The sequence below is a fragment of the Cyanistes caeruleus genome, chromosome 37 (genome assembly GCF_971803275.1).
Source record: "Cyanistes caeruleus chromosome 37, bCyaCae1.hap1.1, whole genome shotgun sequence".
Lineage (NCBI taxonomy): Eukaryota > Metazoa > Chordata > Aves > Passeriformes > Paridae > Cyanistes > Cyanistes caeruleus.
Window position 1 is genome coordinate 1,782,608 of NC_141738.1, and position 22,003 is coordinate 1,804,610.

A 22,003-nucleotide genomic window follows, 5' to 3' on the forward strand; every position below is an offset into this window, starting at 1 on the left:
TCTCCTTGCGCTGATTGGTCGCTGCTGTTGAAGCCACGCCTCCCTCGCCCAGCTCATTCACACAAGGGAAAAGGGGGCGGGGACAAAGCGCGGAAGGGGCGGGGCCTGAGCGAACCACGTGGGGCGATGGGAGGAGGGGGGTTTGGCCGCCCCTCCCCCACCGGGGGGACCCCAAAATGAACGGGGGGGGGGAGGGGAGAGGTTCGGGACCCCCCGCCAAAAAAAAACGGGGGGAGTGGCTCTTAAAGGGGCCGCGCCCCGGAATGGCGCGGGGTGGGGGAGGGGGAGCCGCCCCTCCCCCTCCCTGCGGCGGGGGTTGAAACCCCCCGAAACCCCCCCAAATCCCCTAAAAACGGCCCCAAAACCCCCCCAAATCCCCCAAAAACGGCCCCAAAATTCCCCAAATCCCCCAAAAAGGCCCCAAATGCCCCCCGGACCCCTCCCCCACCCCAAAATACCCCAAATTCCCCCCAAAAAATGTCCCCAAATGGCCCCAAATGTCCCCTCCCCCACCCCCAAATTCCCTTCCCAAAAAAAAAACCCAAATTCCCCATTTTTCACCGTTTTCACTCTCTTTAGTCCCAATTTTTATTTTTATTATTTTTATTTATTTTCCGTTTCCCCCCCTCGGGTTAAAAACGGGGGGGGAGGGAGGGGAGGGGGAGGGGAAATTTGGGAGCGCCTCCCCCACCCCAAAATCCCAACACCCCCCCCCCAAAAAAAATCCCATCCCCAACCCCCCCCAGAACCGGAATTTGGGGGAATTTTGGGGAAATTCGCGACATTTTTCAGCATTTTTGGAGATGGGAGGAGGAATTTGGGGAATTTTGAGAATTTGGGGAATTTTGAGGAATTTTTCGGGGATTTTGGGGAATTTAAAATTTAAAATTTTGGGGGATTTTCCCACGCCCCGCCCCCCCCCCCAAAAAAACCAAAAAAATTCCCATTTTTGCTCAAATTTTGGGTGAATTTTGGGGGCATTTCCCGGTTTTTTACCTCGGAATTCCGGGAGCTCCCAAAATTTTTGGACCTTCCCAAAAAAACACCAAAATTTCCCAAAAAAAACCCCGAAAATTCCCCAAAAAACCCCCAAAAATTCCCAAAAAATTCCCAAAAAAACCCCAAAAATTCCCCAAAAATTCCCCAAAATTCCCAAAAAAATCCCCAAAAATTCCCAAAAAATTCCCAAAAAATTCCCCAAAAATTCCCCAAAAAATCCCAAATTTGGCCGTTCCGGGGCGGATTTTTCCGGGGTTTTTTGGGGGATTTTCGGGGGGTTTTTTTGGGGGGATTTTTCCGGGGTTTTTTTGGGGTGAATCCCCCAAATTTGGGGTTTTTAGAGGGCGAGCTGGCAGTGGCAGAGCTCCTTGTACATCAGGCGGCGCAGGTGGGGCATGTCCTGCTGCGTGAAGCTGAACGGCCGCCCCAGCGCCAGGAATTTGCAGTACTGGAACCAAAATTCCCCAAAAAAAAATCATTTAGGATGAGGAAAAATAATTAAAATTAAAATTTCGGGGGGTTTGGGGAGGGGAAAGTAAAAATTGGGGGGAAAAAGGGGGGAAAAAAGCGGAAAAAATGGGATTTTTTTCATGGGTTTTGTGCTTGGGAAGGTGAAAAAATTGTGAGTTTTGAGGTGGGAATCCGACACAAATCCCAATGAAAATATCGCGGTTTTAACCCAAAAATAATTGGTAAAAATTGTCGTGAAATTTAACAGAAATCCCGACCACAAAATGCACCAAAATCCCCTTGAAATCGCATAAAATCCACCCAAAAAAACCCCAAAATCCACCAAAAAATATCCCCAAAATCCACCCAAAAATATCCCCAAAATCCACCCAAAAAAATCCCCAAAATCCACCCCAAAAAACCCCAAAATAATCCCAAAACACCCCAGAATGAAAACAACAAAAAAATCCCCCAGAATCCCCAAAATCCCTGAAAATCTCCCCAAAAAAACCCCAAAAAAATCCAAAAAAATTCCCCAAAAATTCCCAAAAATTCCCAAAATTCCCAAAATTCCCCCAAATTCCCCCAATTCCCCTCACCTGCAGCACGAAGGCGCCGCAGTCGCTGTCGTTGTTCTGCCGGGCGACGTTCTGGGGGAAAAAACCCAAATTTGGCCATTTTGGGGCATTTTTGGGGGAATTTTGGAGCCTCCCAGGACGGATTTTTTGGGGGGAATTTTGGGTGATTTTTGGGGGATTTTTGGGAATTTTTTGGGGGTAATTTTGGGTGTTTTGGGGGGGATTTTTTGGGGGTAATTTTGGATTTTGGGGGGAATTTTTTTGGATATTTTTGGGGTAATTTTGGGCGTTTTTTGGGGGATTTTTGGGGATTTTTTGGGGGTAATTATGGGTGGATTTTGGGTGGATTTGGGGCGGGATTTTGGGTGGATTTCGGGTGGATTTTGGGTGGATTTGGGTGAATTTTGGGTGGATTTTGGGTGGATTTGGGGTGGATTTGGGGTGGATTTGGGGTGGATTTGTGGTGGGATTTGGGGTGGATTTTGAGATGGATTTTGGGGTGGATTTGGGGATGATTTTGGGTGGATTTTGGGTGGATTTGGGGTGGATTTGGGGCGCGATTTTGGGATGGATTTTGGGTGGATTTTGGGTGGATTTGGGGCGGGATTTTGGGTGGATTTGGGACGGGATTTTGCATGGATTTGGGGTGGATTTGGGGTGGATTTGGGGCGGGATTTTGAGTGGATTTTGGGTGGATTTGGGGCGGGATTTTGGGGTGGATATTGGGTGGATTTTGGGTGGATTTTGGGTGGATTTTGGGTGGATTTGGGATGGATTTTGGGTGGATTTTGGGTGAATTTTGGGTGGATTTGGGGTGGATTTGGGGCGGGATTTCGGGTGGATTTTGAGTTGATTTTGGGTGAATTTGGGGTGGATTTTGGGTGGATTTTGGCCGTTTTTGGGGCTCCCCAATCACCATTTTGAAGGCTCCCCTCCAGCCCTCGCGGAAATCCGGCCGCTCCTTCTTGTCCGCCTCGGCCTGGAGGTAGCGGCAGATGTGCTGGGGGGCGGGGCCAAAAGAGGGCGTGGTCAGCGAGGGGCGTGGCCAAACAGGGCGTGGCCAACCCCCACACCCACACAAGTCTCCTCCTCCGAGCTCCGCCCACAAAAAGCCACGCCCACAATGCCAAACATGGTAGTGCTCCACCCAGCCCTTAGGCCACGCCCCTTAGATGTGATGACCACGCCCCCTATTTGGTTGGTCACGCCCATTTAACCCTGCCTTTCGCCAAACCCATCCTGAACCACGAATAAACCATGGGCGGGGCCAAACTCAAACCCCGCCCCTTTCTGACTTCGAAATGCCAAACCACGCCCACATTTTGGGCCTGACCACGCCCCCATTTAACCCTTCCCTTCACCAAACCCATCCTGAACCACGAATAAACCATGGGCGTGGCCAAACCTAAATCCCGCCCACTCTGATTTTGAAAAACCAAACCACAGCCGTTTTTTTGGGTCTGGCCACGCCCCCCCGCGCCGGCCCCGCCCACCTTGGGGCAGCGGCGGTTGAGCGTGCGCTGCGAGTCGAAGTAGGTGATGGTGCGGCGCGCCACGTCCACGGCCACCAGCGACCAATGAACTTCCAGGTGGATCGGGATCAGCAGCAGCTCCTTCCCAAAAATGTCCACCTGCCGAGGGGGCGGGGCCTCACCTGGGACACGCCCACCGCGGGCCACGCCCACAACCCCCCCCCCTCCCGAAAAAGCCCCGCGGGAATTGGGGCCGGTTTGGGCGGAGTCAAGGGGTTAATGGGAGGTGAGGGGTTAATGGGAGGCCACGCCCATTTGGGGGTGGGGTTTAGGGAAGGCCACGCCCACAGGAGGCCACGCCTATGCGGGAAAAAATCCTGCCGGGAACGAGGGGAAATTGGGCGGAACGAGCCAAAATTGGGTAAAACGGCCGGAGAGCAGAAAGGGGCGGTGCTGGGAGAGGCCACGCCCACTTTAAACAGCCACACCCGTGGAAAAGAGGTGGGGCTTCCTGAGGCCACGCCCATCACAATAAAAAAAACAATTAAAATGAGCCCAAAGTGAACGGAGTGAGCCCAATTTGGAAATGAGCACCCAAAGCGAGGCCCCGCCCACCTCATTAACCCCTCGCTGGCCCCGCCCACCACAGGCCCCGCCCCTCACGTTCTTGGTCCAGCGCTGCACGCCCTCGTAGCCGCGGGTGCGGAGCTTGTCGTAGAAAAAGGAGTTGAAGAAATGCACCTGGGGAGGGGGAGGGGCTCACCTGGGACACGCCCACAGAAACTGGGGCACACCCAGTACACACCCAGGACACACCCAGACACACCCAGAAATACCTAGGCACACCTGGGACACGCCCAGACACACCTGGACACACCTAGATACACCCGGGACACGCCCAGACACACCTGGACACACCTAGATACACCCGGGACACGCCCAGACACACCTGGACACACCTGGGACACACCCAAAGACACCCAGACACACCCAGACACACCTGGACACACCTGGGACACACCCAGGACACACCCAAACACACCTGGACACACCCGGGACACACCTGGACACACCCGGGACACACCCAGACACACCCAGGACACACCTGCACACACCTGGGACACACGCAGGACACACCCAAACACACCTGGACACACCCGGGACACACCCAGACACACCTGGACACGCCCAGGCCCCGCCCCCTCCCCGCTCACCTTGTCGGGCACGGCGTCCATCACCAGGTCCCCGTACATGTTCATCACCTGCGGCCCAAAATTCACCTGGGGGACCCCAAAACTTCCCCCAAAAACCCCAAATTCCCCCCAAAAACCCCAAATTCCCCCCAAAAACCTCAAATTCAACCAAAAAAACCCCAAATTCCCCCCAAAAACCCCAAATTCCCCCCAAAAAACCCCAAATTCCCTTCAAAAACCTCAAATTCCCCCCAAAAACCCCAAAGTCCCCCCAAAAACCCCAAATTTCCCCAAAAAACCTCAAATTTCCCCCAAAAACCTCAAATTCCTGCCCATAAAACCCCAAATTCCCCCCAAAAAAACCCAAATTCCTGCCCAAAATACCCCAAATTCCCCCCAAATCCCCCAAATTCCCCCCAAAACCCCCAAATTCCTCCCAAAAACTGCCCCAAAAACCAAAAAAAAAAACCCATAAAAAATCCCCAGAGCCTCCCGGAAGCCCGGAAAATTCCGGAAAATTCCGGAAAAATTCCCAAAATTCCGGAAATTCCCAAAATGCAGCCGGACCTGGTCGTTGAGCCAGTTGGGGCCGGAAAGCCCCCACAAACACCCCAAAAACCCCCCGAAAAAATCCATAAAAAATCCATAAAAAATCCCCAGAGCCTCCCGGAGGCCCGGAAAATTCCGGAAAAAATTCCCAAAATTCCCGGGATTCCCGAATTCCGCCCGGACCTGGTCGTTGAGCCAGTTGGGGCCGTAGAGGGTCTGCAAAGAACCCCAAAACTGCCCCAAAAACCCCCCAAAAAATCCATAAAAAATCCCCAGAGCCTCCCGGAAGCCCGGAAAATTCCGGAAAAAATTCCCAGAAAATTCCCAAAATTCCCGGGATTCCCGAATTCCAGCCGGACCTGGTCGTTGAGCCAGTTGGGGCCGTAGAGTGTCTGCAAAGAACCCCAAAACTGCCCCAAAAACCACCCAAAAAATCCATAAAAAATCCCCAGAGCCTCCCGGAGGCCCGGAAAATTCCGGAAAAATTTCCAGAAAATTCCCAAAATTCCCGAATTCCATCCGGACCTGGTCGTTGAGCCAGTTGGGGCCGTAGAGGGTCTGCAGGTCGTCCATGGTGAGCACGTGGCGCTTGTAGCTGACGCGGAAGCCGCGGAGCAGCGCGTTCCCCGGCAGGCGCTGGTAGGACTGGAGCAGCTGCTGCACCGAGCCACGCCTGACGGCAATTCCCGGAATTCCCAAAAATTCCAGGAATTCCCGGAATTCCTCCTCGGCGCCCCAAAAAAAAAATCCCGACGGAATCCCGGCCCCAAAATCGGCCCCGAAATCCGCTTGATAAACCCCACAAAATCTGATCTAAAATCCACCCAAAATCCACCCAAAAATCCGGCCCAAAATCCTCCCAAAATCCACACAAAATTCCTCCTCAAAATCCCACAAAATCCTCCCGAAAATTCACCAAAATCCGGCCCAAAATCCGGCCCAAAATCCCACAAAATTCACCCCAAAATCTGGGCCAAAATCTGGCCCAAAATCTGCCCCAAAATCCCCTCAAAATCCACCCCAAAATCTCCCAAAAACCCCCAAAAATCCTCCCCAAAATCTGCCCCAAAATCTACTCCAAAATCCCACAAAATTCATCCAAAAACCCGCCCCAAAATCCTCCCCAAAATCCTCCCAAAAATCCCACAAAAATTCCCCAAAATCTCAGAAAATTAACCCAAAAATCCTCCCCAAAATCCTCCAAAACCCTCCCAAAAATTCCCAAAAAAAACCACAAAAAACCCAAAAAAAAGCCTAAAAAAAAATCCCCAAAAAATCCCCCAAAATCCCCTAAGAACCCCCCCGAAATCCCCTCAAAAAATTCCCTGGAATTCCCCGGAATTCCCGGAATTCCCGGACCTCTGGGGGGTGCTGAATTCCTGCTGGAAAATGTCCTCCAGCTTCTCCACCACCTCGTCGGCGCTGACGGGGATCAGGCTCCCGTAGGCCTGCAGGAACTCGTCCAAAATGCCTGGAACGCCCCAAAATCCCGGCCCCGGGGGCTCAGAGGGGCTCGGGATCCCCAAAATCCCCAAAATCCCCCCCAAAATCCCGACCCTGGGGCTCAGAGGGGCTCGGGATCCCCAAAATCCCCAAAATTCCCCCCAAAATCCCCCCAAAATCCCGGCCCCGGGGCTCGGAGGGGCTCGGGATCCCCAAAATCCCCAAAATTCCCCCAAAATCCCCCCCAAAATCCCGGCCCCGGGGCTCAGAGGGGCTCGGGATCCCCAAAATCCCCAAAATTCCCCCAAAATCCCCCCCAAAATCCCGGCCCCGGGGCTCAGAGGGGCTCGGGATCCCCAAAATCCCCAAAATTCCCCCAAAATCCTCCCAAAATCCCAGCCCCGGGGCTCAGAGAAGCTCAGGATCCCCAAAATCCCCAAAATCCCCGAAATTCCCCCCAAAATCCCGGCCCCGGGGGCTCAGAGGGGCTCGGGATCCCCAAAATCCCCGAAATTCCCCCCAAAATCCCCCCAAAATCCCGGCCCCGGGGCTCAGAGTGGCTCAGGATCCCCAAAATTCCCAAAATCCCCCCAAAATCCCAGCCCCAGGGCTCAGAGGGGCTCGGGATCCTCAAAATTCCCGAAATTCCCCCAAATTCCGGCCCCGAAATCCACAGAATTCCCGCCAAGATCCGCCCCCATCCCCAAGCCCCGCCCCCTCCGATGACGTCACGACCAACGATGCGAAATCGCGGAGTTTCGGCTCCCGGTGACGTCATCGGGCAGCGCCCCGCCCCCCTGATGACGTCACGACCCAAAAAAAACCGCTGCTCCCCGTGACGTCACGCCCTAAAAATCCCGCCCTGTGATGACATCATCGCCCCGTATCCCAGCCTCTGATGACGTCATCGCCCACAAAACCCCACCCTCTGATGACGTCATCGCCCCAAATCCCAGCCCTATGGATGACGTCATCAACCCGACTCCTGACCCCGGGATGACGTCATCACCCCCAAACTCCGCTTTTCGATGACGTCATCAATCTCGAATCCCGCCCCCCCCGATGACGTCACCGATGACGTCACTCACTCTGGACGCAGGTCACGTGCTCCTCGCGCAGAGGGGGGCTGGGCTGGGAGGGGGGCGGGGCCCGCGCGGGGGGCGGGGCCGGAGGGGCGGGGCCCGGGGGGCGGGGCCCGGGCTCGGTCCCGCCCCCTCCGGTGACGTTGCTGATCAGGATGGGGCCCTGGGAGGGGGGGGGAGGGGCGCGGGGGGGGGAGGGGCAGCCGGGGAGCGGCCCCGCCCCTGCCCCTCCCCCCCCGAACCCGTTCAGGAGGGGACCTGGGGGGGAGGAGGGGGAGGGGCGGGTGAGAGAGACCCCGAAATTCGCCAAATTCCCCAAAATTCCCCCAAATTATCCCAAATTTCACCAAATTTCACCAAATTCCTCCGAAATTCCCTGAAATTCATGAAATTCCATGAAATTCCCCCAAATTCCCCAAAATTTCTCAAAATTCCTCCAAAATTCCCCCAAATTCCTCCAAATTTCTGCAAAATTCCTCCAAATTCCCCAAAATTCCCCCAAAATTCCCCAAAATTACCCATAATCCTCCAAAATTCCCCCCAAGATCTCCAAAATTTCCCGAAATTCCGCAAAATTTCCCAAAATTCCCCAAAAATTCCCCAAAATTTCCCGAAATTTCCCCCAAATCCCCCAAAATTCCCCAAATTTCCCTCTCCCACCCCAAACCCTCCCAGAACCGGGGGGGGGGGGTCCCTGAAAAATTTCCGCCCCTCCCCCACTCGCTTGGGACCCCCCCCCCCGCCAGGGTCAAACCCCTCCCCCCACCCCGGGACCCCTCCCCTCCCCCCCCCTCTCACCTTCATCCTCCCCCTCCCCCCCCCCGAAGGTCTGGGGGGGGCGGGGCGCTCCCAGCGCCAGCGGGGGGAGGGGCAGCTGCAGGTGGGGGAGGGGCTGGAACTGGGGGGGGCTGGGGGCGGCGGGTGGGGGAGGGGCGGCGGCGGCCCCTCCCCCCCTCCTCAGCAGCGCTTCCGGGCTCTGCGGGGGGTGGGGGTGGGGGTGGGGGGGAGGGGGGAAGGGCCGGACCCCCCGCAAGGAGGGGGGCGGGGCTTTCCGCGCGCCCCTCCCCCCGCGGCGGCGGGCGGGGCCCCCCCAGAGCCCCCCCCGGGCCAGGAGGAGCCGCAGGAGCCGCAGCGCCCGCAGCCGCCGCCGGGGGGCGCCCTTCCGCCGCCAGGATTTGGGGGGGGGGCGCCCCGAGACCCCCCAGCCCCGCCCCTCCCCCACCGCCCCCACCCCCCCCAGCCGGGCCGGGGGGGAGCGATCCCGCCCCTCCCCCACCCCCCAGAACGGGGCAGGGGGAGGGGGAGGGGGGGAGGAGGAGGAAGGGGGGGGAGGGGGGGGAAGGGGAAGGGGAGGGGGGGGAGGAGGGGGGGTGGGGGAGGGGCAGCCGGTGCCGCCCCCCCCAGCCCCTCCCCCACCCCCCGGGTTCGGGCGGGGCGGCGCCTCCTTCATGGCCTGGGGGGGGGAGGGGAAAGGAAAGGGGGCGGGGTCAGGGATTGCCGGAATTCCCGGGAATCCCCCCCCCCCAAAAAAAAAAAAGCGGTGTGAAAAAAACAACCCCAAAATTCCCGAATTCCCATTAAAACACCCCAAAATTATCATTAAACTCCCAAAATTATCATTAAACTCCCAAAATTATGATTAAACTCTAAAATTTATCATTAAACTCCCTAAAAATTATCATTAAACTCCCCAAAATTATCATTAAACCTATCCGAAATTATCATTAAACTCCCATAAAATTATCATTAAACTCCCAAAATTATCATTAAAACACCCCGAAATTATCATTAAACCTCCCCAAAATTATCATTAAAGTCTCCAAAATTCCCAAATTCCCGTTAAAACACCCCAAAACTTTCATTAAATCCCCCGAAATTAACATTAAACCTCCCCGAAATTATCATTGAACTCCCCAAAATTCCCGAATTTCCCATCAAACCTCCCCAAAATTCCCGTTAAGCTCCCGAAATTCCCGTTAAATTCCCAAATTCCCGTTAAAAACCCCCGGAATCATCATTAAACTCCCCCCAAATTCCCGTTAAACCCCCGAAATTCCCGTTAAATCCCCAAATCCCCAAAAAAACCCGAAATTCCCGTTACCCCCCCCCCGAAATTCCCAAATCCGCCCCAAAATCCCCAATTCCCCTCCCCCACCCCCCGCTTTCCCCCCATCCCCCCCCCGATTTTCCCCCGCCCCGTCCCCCCCTCCCCCTCCCCGGAGCCCCTCCCCCACTCCCGGGTGGCTCCGGGCGGGATTTTGGGGCAATTTTGGGGTTTTTTGGGAATTTTGGGGAGCCGCGCTCACCCCGGGCCGGCCTCGCTCGGGTCCCTGCCCGCCGGCGCCGGCCGATGACGTCATCCGGAAGCGCCGGGAGGCGGAACCTGCCCTGACCAATCACCTTCCGGCACCGCCCCGTTACAAACACGCCCACAGCAGAAGCCCCGCCTCCTTTTCCGGCCCCGTCTCCATGGGAACCGCGGGGCCTTTCGCGGAAAGCTCCAAAAGCACCGAAAATCCCGGGGGTTTTCCCCGCTTTAAATTCCCGGGATTTCTCCCGCTTTTAAACGCCGCAGATTTGGGGATTTATCCGCGTTCGCAGCGCGGGAAATCCTCGGATTTCTCCTCCTTTTCCAGCGCCGAAAATTACCGGGTTTATCCCCCTTTAACGCGCGGAGGATCATGGGATTTATCCCCCCCTTTTTACGCAAAGCATTGTGGGATTTATCCCCTCCTTTTAACGCAAAGGACTGTGGGATTTATCCCCCCTTTTCGCGCAAAGCATTGTGGGATTTATCCCCCCTTTGGGCGCAAAGCCTCATGGGATTTATCCCCCCCCCCCCCCCCAAAACCACGTGACTCTTTTGGGGTTCGAAATTTTATTTGGGAGTTTTTTGGGGGGGATCCCAAAAAAATTCCGAGAAATTTGGGGGATCCCAGAGGGGTCTGGGGGGGTTCCGGGGGGGATCTGGGGGATCAGAACCCCCCGAGTTTGGGGATTTTGGGAGGATTTTGGGAGCTTTTGGGCTCCGATCGTTGGATTTTGGCAGATTTTGGGCTGATTTGGGCTGATTTTGGGATGATTTGGGCTGATTTGGGCAGATTTGGGCTGATTTGGGCAGATTTGGGCAGATTTGGGCTGATTTGGGCTGATTTGGGCTGATTTGGGGCTCATCCCGTTGTGATTTTGGGGGATTTCGGCTGACTCTGTCTGATTTCGGGTGTTTTTGTCGGTTTTCGGGGGTTCCTCGGGTGGTTTTGGGTGGTTTTGGGTCAGCCCGTTGTGATTCTGGGTGGTTTTGTCAGATTTTGGCTGTTTTTGTCAGATTTTGGGTGGGTTTTGGGTGTTTTCAGCTGGTTTGTCAGATTCCGGGTGTTTTTCGGGTGTTTTTGGGTGTTTTTGTCAGATTCCGCATGTTTTTGGGGGGTTTTGGGTGTTTTGGGGTGGTTTTGGATGTTTTCAGGTGTTTTTGGCGTGTTTTTGGCATGTTTTGGGGTGATTTTGTCAAATTCCAGGCGGTTTTGGGTGTTTTGGGTGGTTTTGTCAGAATCCGTGTGTTTTCAGGTGTTTATGTCTGTTTCGGGGTGTTTTTGGGGTGTTTTTTGGGGTGTTTTGGGGTGGTTTTGGGGTGGTTTCAGGTGTTTCAGGGTGTTTCGGGGTGTTTTCGGGGTGTTTCAGGGTGTTTTCAGGTGTTTCAGGGTGTTTCGGGGTGTTTTGGGGTGGTTTTGGGCTGTTTTGGGGTGTTATTGGGGTGTTTTCGGGGTGTTTTGGGGTGGTTTTGGGCTGTTTTGGGGTGTTTTTGGGGTGTTTCAGGGTGTTTCCGGGGTGTTTCGGGGTGTTTTCGGGGTGTTTGGGGGTGTTTCGGGGGTGTTGTCAGGGGAAGGGCGTGTCGGGGGGCCGGTGCAGCGCCGCGTCCAGCGCCGTCCCCAGGGCGCAGCCGCCGGTCAGCGCCAGCACGGCCCAGAGGCACAGGCGGTCAGCGGCCATGGCCAGCGCGTGCCACTCGTCCTGCGCCTGGAAAAATGGGGCAAAAACACCCGGAATTGGGAAAAATAACAATGGTCAGAGCGTGCCACTCATCCTGCGCCTGGAAAAATGGGGCAAAAACATCCAGAATTGGGAAAAATAACAATGGGAAAAGGCACTCCTGCGGGGCCTGGGGAAAATGGGGAGAAAACAGCGGGAACTGGGAAAAAACACCCAGAATTGGGAAAAACATCAGGAAAAAACCCCTCACCTGTCCCCAGGTGTGTCTGTGACCCCCCAGGTGTGTCCCCAGGTGTCCCCAGGTGTGTCCCAGGTGTCCCCAGGTGTCCGCTCACCTGTCCCAGGTGTCCCCAGGTGTCCCCTCACCTGTCCCAGGTGTGTCCGTAACCCCCCAAGGTGTCCCCTCACCTGTCCCAGGTGTGTCTGTGACCCCCTCAGGTGTCCCCTCACCTGTCCCAGGTGTGTCCCCTCACCTGTCCCAGGTGTGTCTGTGACCCCCCCAGGTGTCCCCAGGTGTCCCCTCACCTGTCCCAGGTGTGTCTGTGACCCCCCCAGGTGTCCCCAGGTGTGTCCCCTCACCTGTCCCAGGTGTGTCCCCTCACCTGCTGCCGCCGCTCCCTCTCGCGCAGGCTCCGGGCGATCGCGGCAGTCGCGGCCGCCGCCTCGCGCAGCTCCGGGGGGGATTTTGGGGGCAATTCCGGGGATTTCGGGGCCTCGGCGGGGGGCGGGGCCCGGCGGGGGGAGGGGCGGCGCAGGAAGTACTCGTCCCCGCCGCGGGGGGGAGGGGCGGGGGCGGGGCGGGGGGGGGAGGGGCCGGGGGGGGAGGGGCGCAGGCCCAGGAGGGGGGGGAGGCGCTGCAGGAACACCTGGAGGGGGGGAGGGGCACAGGTGAGAACCCCAAAATTCCAGCCCGGACCCCCAAAATGTTCCCCAAAAAAAATCCCAAATTCCATCACCTGGGGGCGTGTCCAGGTGTGCCCAGGTGTGTTCAGGTGTGCCCCAGGTGTGTCCAGGTGTGTCCAGGTGTGCCCAGGTGTGTCCAGGTGTGTCCAGGTGTGCCCCAGGTGTGTTCAGGTGTGTCCAGGTGTGCTCAGGTGTTTCCAGGTGTGCCCAGGTGTGCCCCAGGTGTGCCCAGGTGTGTCCAGGTGTGCTCAGGTGTGTTCAGGTGTGCCCCAGGTGTGTCCAGGTGTGCTCAGGTGTGTTCAGGTGTGCCCCAGGTGTGTCCAGGTGTGTCCAGGTGTGATTCAGGTGCGTCCCAGGTATGCCCGGGTGTGCCCAGGGGTGTCCAGGTGTGCCCCAGGTGTGCCCAGGTGTGTCCAGGTGTGTCCAGGTGTGTCTAGGTGTGCTCAGGTGTGTCCAGGTGTGTCCAGGTGTGCCCCAGGTGTGTCCAGGTGTGTCCAGGTGTGCCCAGGTGTGCCCCCAGGTGTGTCCAGGTGTGTCTAGGTGTGTCCAGATGTGTCCAGCTGTGCCCAGGTGTGTCCAGGTGTGTCCAGGTGTGCCCAGGTGTGTCCAGGTGTGTCCAGGTGTGCCCCCAGGTGTGCCCAGGTGTGTCCAGGTGTGTCCAGGTGTGCCCCCAGGTGTGCCCAGGTGTGTTTTGAGCTGTTTTTCGCTGGGATTTTTTTGCGGATTTCCCCCGGGATTTTGGGATTTTTGTGTTCCCCAGGTGCCCCCCTCACCTGGCGGGCCCAGGTGGGCATCCCGTGCGTGCCAGGTGAGCGGTGGTGCAGGTTGAGCACGCCCACGCTCAGCGCCACCACCAGCGTCAGCAGCACCAGCGTCACCGTCAGGTAACGGCCGATGAGCGGCACCTGCAGAGACGTGGCCGGGACCTTGTCGGCCAGGAGCAGCAGGAACACGGTGAGGGTGAGCAGGGCGAACAGCGAGAGAGACATCTTCTCACCTGTGCAGGTGTGAGACAGACAGGTGAGATCACCTGGACAGGTGTGACAGGTGTGAGAGTGACAGGTGAGATCACCTGGACAGGTGTGAGACACACAGGTATAACACAGGTATAACACACACAGGTGTGACACACACAGGTGTGACACACACAGGTGTGACACAGGTGTGACAGGAGCAGCAGGAACACGGTGAGGGTGAGCAGGGCGGACAGCGAGAGCGACATCTTCTCACCTGTGCAGGTGTGAGACAGACAGGTGAGATCACCTGGACAGGTGTGACACAGGTATAACACAGGTGTGACAGGACAGGTGTGACAGGACAGATGCAGGACAGCTCCCCCCAGGTGTCCCCAGGTGTTCCCCAGCTATGTCCAGGTGTGCCATAGGTATGTCCAGGTATGTCCAGGTGCCCCCAGGTGTTCCCCAGGTGTGTCCAGGTGTCCCCAGGTGTGCCCAGGTGTGTCCAGGTGTGCCCCAGGTGTTCCCCAGCTGTGTCCAGGTGTCCCCAGGTGTGCCCAGGTGTGCCCCAGGTGTTCCCCAGGCGTGTCCAGGTGTGCCCAGGTGTCCCCAGGTATGTCCAGGTGTGACATAGGTATGTCCAGGTGTGTCCAGGTGTGTCCAGGTGTGCCCAGGTGTGCCCCAGGTGTCCCCAGGTGTGTCCAGGTGTGCCCAGGTGTCCCCAAGTGTGTCCAGGTGTGTCCAGGTGTGCCTCAGGTGTTCCCCAGGTGTGTCCCAGGTGTGACCAGGTGTGTCCCAGCCACCCCCAGGTGCGCCCCAGCCACCCCCAGGTGTCCCCAGGTGAGCCCCACCTGCCCCCCCCAGTCCCCCCCAGTCCCCCCCGCCCAGCCCCTCCCCCGCGGGCGCCCAGGTGAGCTCACCTGCGTCGGGGGGCAGGTGGAAGACGCCCACGGCCAGCAGCGTCACCAGCACGCACGGCACCAGCACCGTGGCCAGGTAGAAGAGCGGCTTCCGCCGCAGCACCAGGTGGAAGGAGACGCCGGCAGGTGCGGCCGCCGGGCCCCAGGTGCCCCCCGAGCGGTGAACGAGGCTCCACTGCCCGTTCTCTGCGGGGGGGGGACAGGTGAGGCACCTGGGGGAGCTCAAAACGCACCTGGGGGAGCTCAAAACACACCTGAGAGCCCAAAAATCCCCTAAAAATACACCTGGGGGAGCTCGAAATGCACCTGGGGGAGCTCAAAATGCACCTGAGAGCCCAAAAACCCCTAAAAACGCACCTGGGGGAGCTCAAAACGCACCTGAGAGCCCAAAAATCCCGCCAAACACACCCAAAAAACCTTAAAAATACACCTGGGAACCCAAAATCCCCCCAAATCCCCCCAAAAACCCCCCCCAAAATCCCCATAAAATCCTCCAAAAATTCCAAAAATTCCCAAAAAATTCCCAAAAAATCCCCAAAAAATCCCAAAAAATCCCCAAAAAAATCCCAAAAAGTCCCAAAAAAATCCCAAAAAAATCTCAAAAATCCCCAAAAAATTTTCAAAATATCCCAAAAAAATAATAAAAAAAAAATCCCCCAAAATTCAAAAAAAAATCCCCAAAAAAATCCCAAAAAATCCACCAAAAAAATAAAAAAAAAATCCAAAAAAAATCCAAAAGAAATCCAAAAAAAATCCAAAAAAAATCCAAAAAAAATCCAAAATAAATCCAAAATAAATCCAAAAAATTCCCAAAAAATCCCCAAACTTCCCCAAATCCTCGCGGGGTTGCTCACCCTGGAAGTCGGGGGGCAGCAGCACCTGGGGCTCCCCCCCGGGCCCCCGCGGGCCCCCCGCCCGCAGCCGCAGCTCGGCGGGGCCGTAGGAGCCGGAGCGGAAATTCAGGGAGCAGTTCTGCCAATCGAACGGGAAGTGCGAGACCTGCGGGAGGAGCCCCAAAATCCCCGGAATTCACCCCAAAAAAAAAATCCCATCCCCCCCCACCACCACCTAAAAATGAAATGAAATAAAATAAAAAATAAAAAATCCCCCCCCCCAAATGAAAATCCCGGCTTTGCAGAACCGAGCCCCAAATCCCGGGAAATTCGGCCCAAAATCGCGGGGGTTCCACGCCCGGGAGGGGGAGGGCGGGGACCCCGAAATCCCGGGAATTTGGCCCAAAAAAAATCCCGAGTTCCCGGAGCCCCAAAATCCCTTAAAGAAAAACCAAAATCCCCCAAAATCCCTTTAAAAAAAAACCCCAAACCCTCCCAAAATCCCCCAAAATCCCTTAAAATAAATCCAAAACCCCCCAAAATCCCCCAAATCCCCCAAAACCTCCCAAAATTCCCCAAAATCCCCCAAAATCCCTCAAAAAAACCCCAAAATCCCTTTAAAAAAACCCCCAAACCCTCCCAAAATCCCCCAAAATCCCTTTAAAAAAATCCAAAACCCCCCAAAATCCCCCAAAACCTCCCAAAATCCCCCAAAATTCCCCAAAATACCCCAAAATCCCTTTAAAAAAACCCCAAAATCCCCCGAAATCCCTTTAAAAAAAAACCAAAAAAATCCCCCCCCCCCGAAACCTCCCGGAACCCCCCGAATTCCCCCCAAAATCCCCCCAGGCCCCCCCCAAAGCCCCGAAATCGCCGGAATTTCCCCCAGAATCACCCGGATGGGGCAGCGGCTGCGGAACAGGGCCGGGGGTCTCCAGGTGACGGTGCCGTCGGGGCTGACGATGGCCCGGACCCCCAGGGACACCCCGAATTCCCCGTCATTGCTGGGGGGGCACGGGGGGGTCAGGGAACCCCAAAACCCACCCAAAAAAAACCCAAATTTAAAAAAAAAAACCACCCAAAAAATGCCCAAAACAGCAAAAAATAAATCGGGCAAAAATCCTTAAAAAACCGTCCCCAAATTCCCGGAAAAAAATCCCAAAATTTCCCCCAAAAAAACAGCCTAAAATTCCCAAAAAACCACCCCAAATTCCCCCAAAAAACCAGCCCAGAAATCCCGAAAAAAATTCCCAAAGTTCCCCAAAAAAAAGCCCAAAATTTAAAAAAAAAAACCACGAAAATGCCCAAAACCACAAAAAATAAATCAGGCAAAAATCCCTAAAAAACCCCCCCGAAAAAACAGAAAAAAATCTTAAAATTCACGGAAAAAATCCCAAAATTCCCCCAAAAAAACCAACCCAGAAACCCCGAAAAAAAACCCCCCAAAGTTCCCGAAAAAAAAGCCCAAAATTCCCGAAAAAAACACCCCAAAAACCCCGAAAAAAACACTCAAAAAACCCCGACAAAAATTTCAAAATTCCCCAAAAAAACCCACCCCAAACCCCCCCAAAAAAATCCCAAAATTCCCAAAAAAAACCCCAAAAATAACCCCAAAACACCTCAAAATCCCCGAAAAATCCTCCCCAAACCCTCCCAAAATCCCTTGGAATTCCCGAAAATCCCCGAAATCGCCCCAAATCCTCCCCAGACCCCCCCTAAAATCACCCGAAAATTCCCGAAAATTCCAGAAAATTCCCGAAAATTCCCGAAAAGTCCCGAAACTCCCCCAAATTCCCCCCCGTACTTGTTGTCCAGCCCCACATCTGGCAGCCAGATGTGCCCCCCACAAACCCCCCAAAATTCCCCCAAATCCTCCCCAGACCCCCCCTAAAATCACCCGAAAATTCCCGAAAATTCCAGAAATTCCCGAAAAGTCCCGAAAAGTCCCGAAATTCCCCCAAATTCCCCCCCGTACTTGTTGTCCAGCCCCACATCTGGCAGCCAGATGTGCCCCCCACAAACCCCCCAAAATTCCCCCAAATCCTCCCCAAACCCCCTCTAAAATCACCCGAAAATTCCCGAAATTCCAGAAAATTCCCGAAAAGTCCCGAAATTCCCCCAAATTCCCCCCCGTACTTGTTGTCCAGCCCCACATCTGGCAGCCAGATGTGCTCGGCGGGCACGCGCAGCGCCGCCGCCCCCCCGTGCTCGCGGGGGTCCCAGGAGAGCCGAGGGTCCCGCCAGCTCTGGGGGGGGGGTCCAAAATTAATGGGGACCCCCCCCCGGAACCCCCAATTCCCCGAAAATCCGCCCCAAAAAAACCGGGAACCCGCCCCAAAATCCGGTCTCAAATCCACCCCCCAAAAAACCCGAAAATTCCCCAAAATTCATCCTCAAATCCACCCCAAAAACCCGAAAATTCCCCAAAATTCATCCTCAAATTCACCCCTCAAAAATCCGAAAATTCATCCTCAAATCCACACCCCAAAAACCCGAAAATTCCCCCAAATTCATCCTCAAATTCACCTCCAAAAAACCCGAAAATTCCCCAAAATTCATCCTCAAATCCACCCCCCAAAAACCCGAAAATTCACCCCCAAATCCACCCCCCAAAAACCCGAAAATTCCCCAAAATTCATCCTCAAATCCACCCACAAAAACCCGAAAATTCATCCTCAAATCCACCCCCCAAAAAACCCGAAAATTCCCCAAAATTCATCCTCAAATCCACCCACAAAAACCCGAAAATTCATCCTCAAATCCACACCCCAAAAACCCGAAAATTCCCCAAAATTCATCCCCAAATCCACCCCTCAAAAACCCGAAAATTCCCCAAAATTCATCCTCAAATTCACCCCCAAAAAACCCGAAAATTCCCCAAAATTCATCCTCAAATCCACCCCCAAAAACCCGAAAATTCATCCTCAAATCCACCCCCAAAAACCCGAAAATTCCCCAAAATTCATCCTCAAATCCACCCACAAAAACCCGAAAATTCATCCTCAAATCCACCCCCCAAAAACCCGAAAATTCCCGAAAATTCATCCTCAAATCCACCCCTCAAAAACCCGAAAATTCCCCAAAATTCATCCTCAAATTCACCCCCCAAAAACCCGAAAATTCCCCAAAATTCATCCTCAAATCCACCCCAAAAACCCGAAAATTTATCCTCAAATCCCCCCCCAAAAAACCCGAAAATTCCCCAAAATTCATCCTCAAATCCACCCACAAAAACCCGAAAATTCATCCTCAAATCCACCCCCCAAAAACCCGAAAATTCCCCAAAATTCATCCTCAAATCCACCCCAAAAAACCCGAAAATTCATCCTCAAATCCACACCCCAAAAACCCGAAAATTCCCCAAAATTCATCCTCAAATTCACACCCCAAAAACCCGAAAATTCCCCAAAATTCATCCTCAAATCCACCCCCAAAAACCCAAAAATTCCCCAAAATTCATCCTCAAATTCACCTCCAAAAAACCCGAAAATTCCCCAAAATTCATCCTCAAATCCACCCCCAAAAACCCGAAAATTCACCCCCAAATCCACCCCCCAAAAACCCGAAAATTCCCCAAAATTCATCCTCAAATCCACCCCAAAAACCCGAAAATTCCCCAAAATTCATCCTCAAATCCACCCCCCAAAAACCCGAAAATTCCCCAAAATTCATCCTCAAATCCACCCCCCAAAAACCCGAAAATTCCCCAAAATTCATCCTCAAATCCACCCCAAAAACCCGAAAATTCATCCTCAAATCCACCCCCCAAAAAACCCGAAAATTCCCCAAAATTCATCCTCAAATCCACCCCAAAAACCCGAAAATTCCCCAAAATTCATCCTCAAATCCACCCCCCAAAAACCCGAAAATTCCCCAAAATTCATCCTCAAATCCACCCCCCAAAAACCCGAAAATTCCCCAAAATTCATCCTCAAATCCACCCCCCAAAAACCCGAAAATTCCCCAAAATTCATCCTCAAATCCACCCCCCAAAAACCCGAAAATTCCCCAAAATTCATCCTCAAATCCACCCCCCAAAAACCCGAAAATTCCCCAAAATTCACCCCCAAATCCACCCCAAAAAACCCGAAAATTCCCCCAAATCCACGCCCAAATCCACCCCCAAAAACCCCAAAATCTCCCCAAATCCGCCCAAAACTCCTGAAAAATCCCCGCCAAAATTCCCGAAAATCCACGCCAAAAAGACCGAAATCCACCCCAAAACGAGGAGACCCCAAATTCCCCCCAGGACCCCCCAAATTTCCCCCAAATTTCCCCAAATTCCCGCACCAGGTTCAGGTAAACTCTCGTCGTCATCTCCTCGTTCTTCTCGTCCTGGGATTTTGGGGATTTTTGGGGAATTTTGGGGGGGAATTTGGGATTTTTTGGGATTTGGGGATTTTTTTGGGATTTTTGGGGGATTTTGGGGGGATTTTTGGGGAATTTTTTTTATTATTTCTTGGTGATTTTTTGGGATTTTTTGTGATTTTTTGGGGGTTCCCCGGACCCTCCCCCGCCCAGAAAACCCCAAAATCTCCGAGTTTCACCCCAAATCTGCCCCCAAAGCTCCAAACCTGAGCTCCCCCGAGCCCCGGATTTTCCCCAAATCCCCCCAAAATCTCCCCGGGACCCCCCAAACCATCCCAAAATCCCCCCAAATCCTCCCCAAATCCCCCCCAGGACCCCCAAAATCCCCCCCAAACCCTTCCAGGACCCCCCAAAATCCCCCCCAAACCCCCCCAGGACCCCCCAAATCCCCCCAAACCCTCCAAAGCCCCCCCAGGACCCCCCAAATCCTCCCCAAATCCCCCCCGGGACCCCCAAATCCTCCCCAGAACCCCCCAAATCCCCCCCGGGACCCCCCAAATCCTCCCCAAACCCCCCCAAATCCCCCCAGGACCCCCCAAACCACCCCGGGACCCCCCAAATCCTCCTCAAATCCCCCCAAATCCCCCCCAGGACCCCCCAGGACCCCCCAAACCCCCCCATACCCCCCCAGGACCCCCCAAATCCCCCCCGGCCGTACCAGCCCCAGCAGCTGGGCCAGCTCCAGCCCCACCGTGACCAGCACCGGGCCCCCCCCGGGCCCCCCAAATCCCCCCCAAATCCCCTCAAATCCTCCCCAAATCCCCCCCCAGGACCCCCCAGGACCCCCCAGGACCCCCCAAATCCCCCCCAGGACCCCCAAATCCCCCCCGGCCGTACCAGCCCCAGCAGCTGGGCCAGCTCCAGCCCCACCGTGACCAGCACCGGGCCCCCCCCGGGCCCCCCAAATCCTCCCCAAACCCCCCCAAATCCCCCCCAAATCCCCCCAAATCCCCCCCGGGACCCCCCAAATCCCCCCCGGCCGTACCAGCCCCAGCAGCTGGGCCAGCTCCAGCCCCACCGTGACCAGCACCGGGCCCCCCCCGGGCCCCCCCGGCCGGACCCCGGCCCGGTACCGGCCCCGGGGCAGCGGCGACCCCCGGGCTGGGGAACAGAGGGGTCAGGGGGGGATTTTGGGGGGGTCGGGGGGGATTTTGGGGGGTCAGGGGGGGATTTTGGGGGGGTCAGGGGGGGGTTTGGGGGGTCAGGGGGGGATTTGGGGGGTCAGGGGGGGATTTGGGGGGGGTCAGGGGGGGATTTTAGGGGGGTCAGGGGGGGATTTTGGGGGGGATTTGGGGGGTCCTGAAGGGGTTTGGGGGATTTGGGGGGGATTTGGGGGTCCCGGAAGGGTGTGGGGGATTTTGGGGGGGATTTGGGGGGTCCTGGAGGGGTTTTGGGGGGATTTGGGGAGGGTTTCGGGGGGATTTGAGGGGGTTTGGGGGAATCTGGGGGATCCTGGAAGGGTTTGGGGAGATTTTGGGGGGGATTTGGGGGGTCCTGAAGGGGTTTGGGGGATTTGGGGGGGGATTTGGGGGGTCCCGGAAGGGTGTGGGGGATTTTGGGGGTCCTGGAGGGGTTTGGGGGATTTGGGGGGGATTTTGGGGGTCCCGAGGGCTGGGGGGTGTTCCCGGGGAGATTTTGGGGTGAACCCGGGGGATTTTGGGGGTTCCCGGGGAGGTTTTGGGGTGAACCCGGGGGATTTTGGGGGTCCCCGGGGGGGGGTTTTGGGGTGAACCCGGGGGATTTTGGGGGTTCCCGGGGGGGGGTTTTGGGGTGAACCCGGGGGATTTTGGGGGTTCCCGGGGAGGTTTTGGGGTGAACCCGGGGGATTTTGGGGGTCCCGAGGGCTGGGGGGGTTCCCGAAGAGATTTTGGGGTGAATCCGGGGGATTTTGGGGGTTCCCGGGGGGGGGTTTTGGGGTGAACCCGGGGGATTTTGGGGGTTCCCGGGGGGGGGTTTTGGGGTGAACCCGGGGGATTTTGGGGGTTCCCGGGGAGGTTTTGGGGTGAACCCGGGGGATTTTGGGGGTCCCGAGGGCTGGGGGGGTTCCCGAAGAGATTTTGGGGTGAATCCGGGGGATTTTGGGGGTTCCCGGGGGAGGTTTTGGGGTGAATCCGGGGGATTTTGGGGGTTCCCGGGGGAGGTTTTGGGGTGAACCCGGGGGATTTTGGGGGTCCCCGGGGGGTACCGAGCTCCGGCAGGAGGAGGAGGAGGAGGAGGGTGAGGGGGGGTCCGAGGCTGAAGGCGGCCATGGTCGGAGTGGGGGAGGGGCA

At 55.8% G+C, this 22,003-nt stretch overlaps 2 protein-coding genes across 2 annotated transcripts; both read right to left on the reverse strand.

The window, feature by feature from the left end:
* Positions 1 to 553: 553 nt before the first annotated feature.
* SENP3 (SUMO specific peptidase 3) lies at positions 554 to 10,487 on the reverse strand. The gene is made up of 11 exons (XM_086871810.1): positions 10,073 to 10,487; positions 8,565 to 9,219; positions 7,773 to 8,024; positions 6,601 to 6,712; positions 5,767 to 5,914; positions 4,714 to 4,761; positions 4,163 to 4,240; positions 3,521 to 3,658; positions 2,944 to 3,027; positions 2,049 to 2,099; positions 554 to 1,447 (listed from the first exon to the last, which is right to left on the reverse strand). The coding sequence occupies exons 1-11, from the start codon at positions 10,124 to 10,126 to the stop codon at positions 1,337 to 1,339; spliced, it is 1,731 nt and encodes a 576-aa protein (XP_086727936.1). The 5' UTR covers positions 10,127 to 10,487; the 3' UTR covers positions 554 to 1,336.
* Positions 10,488 to 10,635: 148 nt separating this feature from the next.
* CHRNB1 (cholinergic receptor nicotinic beta 1 subunit) lies at positions 10,636 to 21,982 on the reverse strand. Its single transcript, XM_086871712.1, has 10 exons — positions 21,919 to 21,982; positions 20,719 to 20,834; positions 19,656 to 19,700; positions 17,502 to 17,611; positions 16,261 to 16,369; positions 15,387 to 15,531; positions 14,533 to 14,718; positions 13,430 to 13,653; positions 12,356 to 12,619; positions 10,636 to 11,780 (listed from the first exon to the last, which is right to left on the reverse strand). Exons 1-10 carry the CDS (start codon positions 21,980 to 21,982, stop codon positions 11,640 to 11,642), a joined length of 1,404 nt encoding a protein of 467 aa, XP_086727838.1. The 3' UTR covers positions 10,636 to 11,639.
* Positions 21,983 to 22,003: the final 21 nt, after the last annotated feature.

Coding starts and splice junctions, on each gene's coding strand:
- CHRNB1 (XM_086871712.1), bottom strand. CDS start 21,982: ATGGCCGCCTTCAGCCTCGGACCCCCCCTCACCCTCCTCCTCCTCCTC. Junction 19,701..20,718: donor TGGCCCAGCTGCTGGGGCTG/GTACGGCCGGGG, acceptor CCAAAATCCCAG/GACGAGAAGAACGAGGAGAT. Junction 12,620..13,429: donor TGCCCACCTGGGCCCGCCAG/GTGAGGGGGGCA, acceptor CCCCCCCTCCAG/GTGTTCCTGCAGCGCCTCCC.
- SENP3 (XM_086871810.1), bottom strand. CDS start 10,126: ATGACGTCATCGGCCGGCGCCGGCGGGCAGGGACCCGAGCGAGGCCGG. Junction 5,915..6,600: donor GAATTCAGCACCCCCCAGAG/GTCCGGGAATTC, acceptor AATTGCCGTCAG/GCGTGGCTCGGTGCAGCAGC. Junction 4,241..4,713: donor TGGACGCCGTGCCCGACAAG/GTGAGCGGGGAG, acceptor CCCCCTCCCCAG/GTGCATTTCTTCAACTCCTT.